The following is an 11,937-nucleotide window of genomic DNA, read 5'->3' on the forward strand; positions in this document are numbered from 1 at the left end:
ATGTGCAAGCCATTTAAAGAATGTAGGTAATCAAGTGAGAGACCAATGCCCCGATTGCGCCAACCGTGATTTTTAAAAGGTTGTCTGGACAGAAAACCCAACTCACATGTAGGTAGCAGACCGAGTGGACCCTGGAATGTTGGTGTGAGAGTGACCTCCCTTTGAATCGCACAAGGTCAGCGTGGACAAGAGAGAACGAGGACTTCAGTTTTGCAAATTGCTCTGGTAAGATACCTCTTTGCTCAAAGATAGACTATGTGTATCTTGTCAGGCAGGAACAATACTTGTTACTCACAATTTTCACTCACTCATATGTCCATAATGTTTCAAACGTAATAATATGAATCAAGATAATTTCCCTGCTGGCAATGGCCTGAGGTGGTTGAAAAATGTTTTAGCAAGTTCGCTTTTTGCTTATTGTAACGATCATGGTATATTAATAATAAGTATTCTGTGTGAAGTTGTCATTGACTGACGTGAATATTGTCAGTCCTAGACTGACATTTACCAACGTCTCGTGCTGAAAGCAGTGTATAACGATAGACGAGCACTCGCCTACCCAGAGTTCCATGCGCGGAGTGCGGGTTGACGAGCCGCCTAAAACTGGAATAGATGGACAGGATGAATGCGTGTTATAGATCTAGTACCCCAACGGCGAGAGATGTTGTTCGTAATACCAATCACTGGCTTGTCTCCCAGTCTTTTCCAGACTAGACTATTTACATACCGCCCCGTTAAGATCCGGGGTGGAATAGGTCTTCAGCAACCCATGCTTGCCGTAAAAGGCGACTAACGGGATCGGGTGGTCAGGCTCGCTGACTTAGTTGATGCATGTCATCGATCTCAATTGCGTGGATCGATGCTCATGATATTAATCACTTGATTGTCTGGTCCAGACTCGATTATTTACAGACCGCCGTCATATAACCGGAATACGCTGAGTGCGGCGTTAAACAACAAACTAACTAACTAACCAACCAACCATTATGTGCAGAGGGTAGCCATTTTTGCATGGTGGCCATTTTTGCATTGGCTGTTGTCCCTCCATATTTTCAATAGACGCTTTGGATTTGTCCAATGGAGATTCCTAATATACTCTTCCAAAAAAAAAATGAAACGCATAGGCAGATTTGTGTGAGGTAGGAAAATACATTAGATCTAATTCGAGGAACCGTACAAGGTATTGAGCAAAAATGTCATGGAGAGAACACTTGGTGATTGTAGTCATCTTAATTATCGGTACATAGGAAAAGTCTAAGGTGAAGGTCAGCTACCATCAATAACGCGTATGTCCCCCGTTGGAATCGATAGCGGCCAGACATCTCCTGCCCATAGAAGAGACGAGTATGCGAATCACATATCCTGGGGAATGGTAGCCCACTCGGCCTGCAACGCAAAAGCCAACTGTTGCAATGTCTGGGGTTGTGGTTGACGTCGGCGTCGCCGTCTATCCAATTCATCCCACAGGTGCTCTATCGGGTTCAAATCCGGGGATCTAGAGGGCCAGGGGAGAACATGAACGTTGTTGTTGTATAGACAGGCTCTTGCTCTTGATCCGTGATGTATGCGGTCGGGCGGTGTCCTGCTGGAATACACGGTTGCCGTTGGCTGCAATTGGGAGGACGTGAGGTTGGAGAATTTCGTTGATGTATTGTTGAGCCGTTAGATTGCGCTGGGCCAAATCTGTCCTGCCATGATGAGAGATCACCAGCATCATAACGCTACCCACACCAAACCTGTCCACTTCCTGTACGCAGTTTCCGGCGTAACATTCTCCCCGACGGCTGTAGACCCGTGCTCTTCCCCTCGATGGAGGAGAAATCTTGATTCGTTTCTCCATCGCAGTTGAGGCCATACCCTGTGTTGACAACACCTATGCACTATGCAGTCGTTGTTGACGATGTTGTCGACTCAATATGACGCGTCGAACAGGACGTCTTGCTCGTAGACTTGCTGCTCTTAAACGGTTTCGTACGGTCTGGTCGGAGATTCTGCGCAGTCCGGGTATTTGGGATGCGGTTGAGGTAGCTGTGGTCGTCTTTTCGCGTAGGTGGCGCAGTCGGATGTAGCGATCTTGGGCGGTGGTTACTCTTGGTCGTCCCGACCTTGGCCGATCACGTGTCGACCCATACTGGTGAAACCGATCTCATAACCGTGTGATGATGCTGGGCGCAACATCGAAAACCCTGGCTACAGCTGATCAGGATTCCCCTACCTGCAAACGGCCTTTGACGTTGTTTCTTTGCACTTCTATTAATCTTGGCATGTTATTGAACTGTCACTGTTCGATTGACGCAGATGCCAGGCAATCAAAAACCCTGCACTTTAATACCGTGCATAGTGCTGCGTGCAGCTCCATGACCCTTTTGTTAATGCAGTGGGTGCGTTTTTTCCGAATCGTACGTGTTTCCCGACTAATGGTTTGCATGTCCTTGTGATAATTTTGATCCGGGACATTTGTGACTGACACTTTTAAACCTCTTAATTTTCCACCTGTTGGTCCGTTCATTTTGCTTTTATGGCCATTGCTGGAATATTGCTAAAAGCGGCGTAAAACCATACTCACCCACTCACTGTCATATAACAACAATAATCATTTAAATAACAACAACAATAATAACCACAAGGAAAACAATAATAACCACAGCGAAAACAATAATAATCATAATCATCACAATAGCAACAACTATAATTATATTACTAATGGATATTTGTGATGCCCTTGAAGTATGTTCAATGTATGTAGGAATGTATGAATATTTTGGACACTGTTTTTGTTGTTGGTTAATATTCGTGCTTGTCAACAGTCCTTTATGCACACAAGATCTTTCGCCGTTTTACGGCTCTTTAGGTGTAATGAAAACTTAACGCACTGAGAGAATACTACACTCATTTTCGTTTGATACCATTTTTACGAAACGAGTGGATTTTGTACGAAAGCGAGGTCAGATACCATAAAAAGTTCACGAGTTTCTTAAAAATGGTATCTAACGAGAATGAGTGTGGTATTTTATTTATTACCAACATTGAATATGTATGTGTAAATACATAACAACTTTCTTTCGTGAACAGACCAAGCTGAAACCAGTTGCAAATCTGGTTGCGCATGAATATTTATATATGCCCAAATATGGGCATTGTTGACATTTCTATGCATACGCTCTATCAACATGTTCCTGCTGTTGTGTGTGCAAACATGACGTCACAAAAGCTCATCTTTTTAAAGAATTCTTCAATTTATTGCAATTCAAGCGCTCTGTTGTTATTGCACAGGACAAGGAATCTTAAAAAGTCAATTACACCCCTAATTCCCTAATATTGGACTGTTCCAGACTACGGATCATGTAAGAAACTGTTCGACATCGCGAGCACAGGATGGTCCTGAGGGACTACATTGGGGCTATCACGCGTAACTCTATCCGGCTTCTGGCGAGAAGAGGGGGCGTCAAGCGCATGTCCAAACCAGTCTATGAGGAGGTGCGAGTTGTCTTGAAGAAGTTCTTGGATAACCTTATCGCTGACGCTGTGAAGTACACCGAGCTAGCCAAGAGGAAGACGGTCACAACGATGGACGTTGTGTATGCTTTGAAGAAGCAGGGCCGTGTTCTGTACGGCTTTGGGGGTTGAGACGTGTGAAATACGTCACTCTGCTTCGGGATCCAATCCTTTTGTCGAAAAAAATGGATTCAAATCTGATTTCGGACTTTTAACTTTTTAATAGCGACTGGTGTCGAATAAATACTTTCTATTTATCATCTAACATCATTCTTCTCACTTTTTTAGTTTGTTAACAGTAGGTGAGGTGAGGTGAAATGGGGTTTAACGTCGCGTCCAAGATTATTGCACTTATATAGCGACGTGCATGCACGTGTGTGTGTGGCTGCTTATACTAGACCGGACTGATGCCGATTTATAGTGCTAGCTCACTGAGACCTTCCGCTCTCCGGGCAGACGCTCTACCACTGGACCACGGAGGCGGTCTTGTAAACAGTAATAAGCAGTGTCTTGTGTGTAAAAAGTACAGCTAACCAGGGTCACGTTGCAAGCCACGAATTGCTTAAAGTAAGCAAATTAATCGCTTTTAAAAATCTGCAACAGCTCGAAGCACTTGGGCACTCGTCAAAAAGGGCGTCGCGACTAGCGCTTCGTTGCCTTACTCAAAAGAAGAACGTAATAGAAGTGGCTTGGTGACGAGCCGATGAATTTATTACTGTTGAAGACTACTTTGAATATGTGGAGCAGACTGGGTAAGCTTGGGTGTTAGCATCTTCCCGAGGCAAGGGCGTTTACTGACTTTAAAAGTCCAGTTTTCCATCCTTGCCGAACTAGGCTGGAATTCCGGGGCTCGATCGTAGCGCCACCAGTGACTTTTTCGAGTTATGTACTTTCTATGCCCCTTCCATTGACCAATCAGATTCCAGATCTCGTAGCAGTTGCATTTGCTTCAAGCAAAATGGCGGCGCCCTGTCAAGACGATCTGATCGATAATCAGGATCTATATTGTGATAAAACGGGTCTTACATCGCGACGTGCATCAAATCACATGAGCACCTTGATTAAAAACATGAAAAGATTTGGAAAATATCTGCTGACAACGAGTTGGCGATGCACATGCTTTGCAAATCCTGCAATCGACCGATATCTGCATGGCGTACCGGACTTCGATTTCGGTGCGCGATTTTCATTGGACTATGCATAGACTCGTTAGTCCAGCCAAACTCGAACTCCTTAACACCAGCCTTGTTCGGCAAGGGCGGACTGGACTTTTATAGTCAGTTAACTCCCTTGCCTCGGGAAGATGGGGTGTCCGCTGCCTTTGCCCATTTCGCATTTGATCCAAACCAAAATTTCCTGTTCCACTGTCTAGCTCAAATTTCAGTTAAACGCAGTTTTAATTTTAGAACGAAGCAACCTCAGCCAGCGACTGGTGCGATGGCAAGAGACTGGAAGTTAGCGTAACGTTGTAATGCGACCACTGTACTTCGCTTGCACGACCTGTGAAGACCCGGGGTAGAATAGGTCATCAGCAACCAATGCTTGCTGTTAAAGGCCACCCTGCTTGTCGTAAGAGGCGACTAACGGGATCGGGTGATCAGGTTCATTGACTTGGTTCATGCATGTCATTGCCATTGCAAACATCGCTTGCAAGCGATTGGCTGTTTGCAACGCACCCCAGCTTCAGAAGCAGAAATTAGTTATGTCATTTGGTTGTGACGTCATAATTACCGATGGCGTCACAATGATCTGCAAAGCATTGAGATTCACTTTGATTGTACCGATATCTCTTGGAAGATACCGCTTGTTGTGACCCACGTGGTGACGATACAGGTGGTGAGATACAAAATCCGCCCGTTTAACGTGTGTCGTACAATGTTGACCTCGTTTTGTTCGTTTAATTGGATGACCGTGACCTCGGTCGCACCGGAACTACTTTTTCCATTCACAAATTTTCACGAGGCGTGACTTTCACAACTTCTTACTACTATGAGACAGACCGGAAGGAATGTCGTGAAATGAGAGGCATTAACAAACAATTTATTAAACCAAACAAGATCATCACACGAGCTACTATACAGACATTATACAATCGACCTATATCCATTGCCATGTACGACGACAGATATATCGTGGTTCCTATGAGAATGATGCACAGATTCGTGACTTTCAATTTCATCACATGTAAAAAGTTGGGCGTAGCGAAACCAAGCCAGTTTCAACTATTTGGATCGATATCTAGACTTGCCCACCATTTCCATTGCAAAGCCGGGATACCAGGGGTGGAGGGACGGACTGTTGAGTCAAATCGCGGCGCTGTTTGATTTTAAAGTTTTCCTACAGTTGCCCCATGGGATTGAATTAACTGCAGTGAAATAAAGATCTTGAGCGTTGCTGCCATCGTGTGTGCACACAACACAGCAGAAACATTTTGTTTGTTTTTTAACGCCGCACTCAGCAATATTCCAGCTATATGACGGCGGTCTGTAAGTAATCGAGTCTTGACCAGACAATCCAGTGATTGACATTATGAGCATCGATCTACGCATTTGGGATCGATGAAATGCATCAACCAAGTCAGCGAGCATGACCATCCGATCACGATAGTCGGCTCTGACGACAAGCATAGTCGACTTTTACGGCAAGCATGGGTTGCTGAAGACCTATTCTACCCCGGATCTTCACGGGTCGCATAGAACTGTCAACAATGCCCATGTTTGGACATACTGTATATAATATCATACTGTTCCGGAACTGGATTTGTAACGAGTTTCGGTTTAGTCTGTTTAACGAACGAAAAATGTTTGTTTTTTTACATTTATTTACATATTTAATGTGGGTAATAAATACAACACCACACTCACTCTCGTTTGATACCAATTAACGTCGCTTTAAAAGTGTAATTTTCTTGAACGTAATGTTTAAACCCCATTTCACCTCACCTCGTTTCACTTAAAAACAGTATACTTTATATTCATATATACACTGACTATATGTCCATGAGTGAGTGAGTAGGCAAATCACAACGCATGATCGGTAACTCTTCACATAGAAGAAAGAAAATTTGTCATTCGGAAGTTTCTATCCATTGATCATGGCCACACGTGTTTCTCTCAGCGACCGCCAGACACGTTCAGTTCCTTGACCTCTTGGCGTGTGTGTGAGAATTTACGTGCGCTTTCATTGGGGCTGAATTACTTGGATCATAACAATGCGAACATCTGTTTGCATGCCATTACGACATCTAGGTTCTAACCTCAATGTGAGGTGAAATTGGGTTTAACGTCGCGTCCAAGATTATTGCACTTATATAGCGACGTGCATGCACGTGTATGTGTGTGTATGTGTGTGTGTGGCTGCTTGTACTAGTCCGGACTGATGCCGATTTATAGTGCTAGCTCACTGAGATACCATGCCGCAGTTTAACATGAATACCCCACTCAGACACAGTATACTGACTCCGAGCCGACCAGTCCTTGTTTTAGCCCCTTAATGCCGAGCGCCAGACAGGGTAACAAGTACAATCTTTTAACGTCTTTTTGTATGACGCGGCCCGGGATCGAACCCTGGACCTTCCGCTCTCCGGGCGGACGCTCTACCACAAGACCACGGAGGCGGTCCCCCTGGAACTGAGGGGCGGTTGGACAGGCTAGTGCCTAAAACATTCGCTCGTCATGCGGAAGATCTGTGGTCGCTTCCACACATGGGTACAATGTGAGAAGCGCATTTCTGGTGTCCCCCGCCGTGATATTGCTGGAATATTGCTAAAACCGACGTAAAACTTGACTCAATTATTCGCGTGAACAAAAATAGTGAGTGAGTATGGTTTAACGCCGCTTTTAGCAATATTCCAGCAATATCACGGCGGGGGACACCAGAAATGGGCTTCACACATTGTACCCATGTCGGGAATCGAACCCGGGTCTTCGGCGTGACGAGCGAACGCTTTAACCACTAGGCTACCCGACCGCCCCTGAACAAAAATAAGCTTACATGTGCATTTATACACTATATGACCACTTACTTATACTTCTAAACGTCAGTATGTGTATTGGGCATTGTAATCTGAAAAACACGTGCCCTGTTACAAAAACGATCAAATCTGGCAAAAGCGATTGGCCTGAGGACTTTATCACACAGCAGGTGTATTGGTTCAGTTGGAAAGAGAATTTTTACAGTCTTTGATTTATCATAAATCTGCAGTATTTTTTGTTTGAAATGTCTAAATCTCCAGTACACTGGGTAGCTATAAGGGCTATTGTTGATAATGATTTTATCTTTGATGTTTTGTTGTTAATGCCTTCAAATGTCCACATTCAAAAAGCAAGAACCATATCGTCAGTTGTGTGCAGCTTACATGTAAGATATTGGTCATCATCAAAATATAATAACCGATAAATATTAAAAAAATATTTTTCAATTTCAGTTTGTTTTCAATTTCCAGAGCATGAAACTGCAAAGCATGAAATGTTAAAGTCGTCTTATAAATATAAAACGGCATCGCCAGAGAATAACCAGTCTCGATTATCTGCCGAAACGGTTAACATTGGGCGAAAAAGGCAAAATAGCGGTGACAATTATGTGAGTGAGTGAGTGAGTGAGTATGGTTTTACGCCGCTTTTAGCAATATCGCGGCGGGGGACACCAGAAATGGGCTTCACACATTGTATCCATGTCGGGAATCGAACCCGCGTCTTCGGCGTGACGAGCGAACGCTTTAACCACTAGGCTACCCGACCGCCCCGACAATTATATGAATGGCTCACTGAAAAAGTGATGACACCAGGTGTTCGCGAATAAAGTAAGCATGTCCTGCCCTACCGGTCGCACCCTTCGCTAAAAGTTAAAATAAAAAGTCAGTGTTTATTTGTTGCCTGACGTCTATCAGAAAACCATTGTCCTTTAGAGTGAGTGAGTATGGTTTTACGCCGCTTTTAGCAATATTCCAGCAATATGACGGCGCCGGACACAGGGAATGGGCTTCACACATTGTGCCCATGTCGGGAATCGAACCCGGGTCTCGGGCGTGACGAGCGAACGCTTTACCCTCTAGGCTACCCGCCCGCCCCTTTGTCCTCTAGATGTTCACCAAGCAAAATATGTCCGTGATGTTACCAAGACATGATAGTCGTTGCCGCTTATACTTTTGTAATAAAATAAATTTTATACATTTAAGATGATAAATCAATAATCAAAATAAAAAATTTATGAATCCACAAAACTCAGATTTGAGACTTAAACTGAGGAGGGAGGAAAAGCAGCTATTGCTCTCAGTTGATGTCATCATATGTTTGATTGTCAATTGAAAATAAATTATAATAATAGAAATAATAAGAAAAAAAATATAATTATGTCCCAAAAATTAATTGTTTTGGTCCTTTGTCAGCACCCAGAGGATACTTCTACATTGTTTTAATTTGTTTTAAATAGTTTGATTATATAATTTTCTAAAATTAAAAGACTCGCATAATACACAACTGCTGATGGGTTACTTAAATATCTTATCTTTGAAAATCAATAAATTTGCTTCTTTCTTTTTTTTGGTACAAATTTACAACATTTCAAACATGGTATGAGTCATGTGGCAAATTTCAGCGTGCGGCGTTGAACAACCATCACAGAATAGTATTTCACAATGAAATTTCAAATGTACGTCTCAGTCTTCATTGTTGCAGGTATCGATACACCGAATATCCCGCACCGTCGGTGACTTGTTACACCCCTAATTCAGTAATTTTGGACTGTTCCAGGCTTGAGACCACTCAGGAAAATGGTAAAAGGCAAAGTTGGTCAAGGGAGGGCAGGGGAGCCGATTCAAGTTCGCAAGCACAGGATGGTCCTGAGGGACAATATCAGTGGCGTCACGAAAGACGCCATTCGGCGTCTGGCAAGAAGAGGGGGCGTCAAACGCATGTCCATGCTCGTCTATGAGGAGGTGCGAGTTGTCTTGAAGATGTTCTTGGATAACCTTATCGCTGACGCTATTAGGTACACCGAGCTAGCCAAGAGGAGGACTATCACAACGATGGACGTTGTGTATGCTTTGAAGAAGCAGGGCCGTGTTCTGTACGGCTTTGGGGGTTGAGACGTGTGAAATCACTGCATCCTGCTGGATGGAAAGTGCGAAGTGCGTCACTGTATTCTGTTTTCGGATGGAGAGTGCAATCTACGTCACTACAAAATGTTTTCCGATTGACAGTGCGAAGTACGTCACTGTATTCTGTGTTTTTATGAACAGTGAAGTTCGTCACATTTTACCCTCTGTTCGGATGGACAGTGCGAAGTACGTCGCTGTATTCTGCTCCGATTGGCAGTGCGAAGTACGTCGCTGTATTCTGTGTTCGGATGGACAGTGCGAAGAACATCACTACATCCTGTGTTCCGATTGACAGTGCGAAGTACGTCGCTGTATTCTGTGTTCGGATGGACAGTGCGAAGTACGTCACTACACCCCTTTTTCTGATTGACAGTGAGAATAACGTCACTGTATTCTGTGTTTGGATGGACAGTGCGAAGTACGTCATTATATCCAGTGTTCCTATTGACCGTGCGAATAACGTCGCTGTATTCTGTGTTCTGATTGACAGTGTGAAGTACGTCGCTGTATTCTGTGTTTGGATTGATAGTGCGAAGAACGTCGCTGTATTCTGTGTTCTGATTGGCAGTGCGAAGTACGTCATTACATCCTGTATTCGGATGGTCAGTGCGACATACGTCATTACATCCTGTGTTCGGATGGTCAGTGCGAAGTACGTCACTACATCCTGTGTTCGGATGGTCAGTGCGAAGTACGTCATTACATCCTGTGTTCGGATGGTCAGTGCGACATACGTCACTACATCCTGTGTTCGGATGGTCAGTGCGAAGTACGTCATTACATCCTGTGCAGTTCATTATATCATTTGTGTTGTTGGTGTTTCCAGGAATCATGTATAATAATCCCTGTATTCTGTGTTCTGATCGACAGTGCGAAGTACGTCACTACGTCCTGTGTTCGGATTGATAGTGCGAAGTACGTCACTACATCCTGTGTTCGGATGGTCAGTGCGAAGTACGTCACTACATCCTGTGTTCGGATGGTCAGTGCGAAGTACGTCACTACGTCCTGTGTTCGGATGGTCAGTGCGAAGTACGTCATTACATCCTGTGTTCGGATGGTCAGTGCGAAGTACGTCATTACATCCTGTGTTCGGATGGTCAGTGCGACATACGTCACTACATCCTGTGTTCGGATGGTCAGTGCGAAGTACGTCATTACATCCTGTGCAGTTCATTATATCATTTGTGTTGTTGGTGTTTCCAGGAATCATGTATAATAATCCCTGTATTCTGTGTTCTGATCGACAGTGCGAAGTACGTCACTACGTCCTGTGTTCGGATTGATAGTGCGAAGTACGTCACTACATCCTGTGTTCGGATGGTCAGTGCGAAGTACGTCACTACATCCTGTGTTCGGATGGTCAGTGCGAAGTACGTCACTACGTCCTGTGTTCGGATGGTCAGTGCGAAGTACGTCACTACATCCTGTGTTCGGATGGTCAGTGCGAAGTACGTCACTACATCCTGTGTTCGGATGGTCAGTGCGAAGTACGTCACTACATCCTGTGTTCGGATTGATAGTGCGAAGTACGTCGCTGTATTCTGTGTTCGAATGGTCAGTGCGAAGAAAGTCATTACATACTGTGTTCGGATGGTCAGTGCGAAGTACGTCACTACATCCTGTGTTCGGATGGTCAGTGCGAAGTACGTCACTACATCCTGTGTTCGGATGGTCAGTGCGAAGTACGTCACTACATCCTGTGTTCGGATGGTCAGTGCGAAGTACGTCACTACATCCTGTGTTCGGATGGTCAGTGCGAAGTACGTCACTACATCCTGTGTTCGGATGGTCAGTGCGAAGTACGTCACTACATCCTGTGTTCGGATGGTCAGTGCGAAGTACGTCACTACATCCTGTGTTCGGATGGTCAGTGCGACATACGTCACTACATCCTGTGTTCGGATGGTCAGTGCGAAGTACGTCATTACATCCTGTGTTCGGATGGTCAGTGCGACATACGTCACTACATCCTGTGTTCGGATGGTCAGTGCGAAGTACGTCATTACATCCTGTGTTCGGATGGTCAGTGCGACATACGTCACTACATCCTGTGCAGTTCATTATATCATTTGTGTTGTTGGTGTTTCCAGGAATCATGTATAATAATCCCTGTATTCTGTGTTCTGATCGACAGTGCGAAGTACGTCACTACGTCCTGTGTTCGGATTGATAGTGCGAAGTACGTCACTACATCCTGTGTTCGGATGGTCAGTGCGAAGTACGTCACTACATCCTGTGTTCGGATGGTCAGTGCGAAGTACGTCACTACATCCTGTGTTCGGATGGTCAGTGCGAAGTACGTCACTACATCCTGTGTTCGGATTGATAGTGCGAAGTACGTC

The 11,937-nt window shown here is 44.5% G+C and overlaps 2 protein-coding genes across 2 annotated transcripts; both read left to right on the forward strand.

Moving 5' to 3' along the window:
• LOC124150305 (histone H4-like) lies at nt 1-3,760 on the forward strand. Its single transcript, XM_048380785.1, has 3 exons — nt 1-22; nt 2,379-2,381; nt 3,350-3,760. The coding sequence occupies exons 1-3, from the start codon at nt 1-3 to the stop codon at nt 3,625-3,627; spliced, it is 303 nt and encodes a 100-aa protein (XP_048236742.1). The 3' UTR covers nt 3,628-3,760.
• A 5,380-nt stretch (nt 3,761-9,140) lies between these two features.
• On the forward strand, nt 9,141-10,324 carry LOC124150266 (histone H4-like). Its single transcript, XM_046522239.2, has one exon. The coding sequence runs from the start codon at nt 9,266-9,268 to the stop codon at nt 9,578-9,580; it is 315 nt and encodes a 104-aa protein (XP_046378195.1). The 5' UTR covers nt 9,141-9,265; the 3' UTR covers nt 9,581-10,324.
• The last annotated feature ends 1,613 nt before the right edge of the window (nt 10,325-11,937 follow it).

Source organism: Haliotis rufescens, unplaced genomic scaffold, assembly GCF_023055435.1.
Source record: "Haliotis rufescens isolate VD_foot unplaced genomic scaffold, xgHalRufe1.0.p SCAF_33, whole genome shotgun sequence".
Lineage (NCBI taxonomy): Eukaryota > Metazoa > Mollusca > Gastropoda > Lepetellida > Haliotidae > Haliotis > Haliotis rufescens.

Coding starts and splice junctions, on each gene's coding strand:
- LOC124150305 (XM_048380785.1), top strand. CDS start 1: ATGTGCAAGCCATTTAAAGAAT.
- LOC124150266 (XM_046522239.2), top strand. CDS start 9,266: ATGGTAAAAGGCAAAGTTGGTCAAGGGAGGGCAGGGGAGCCGATTCAA.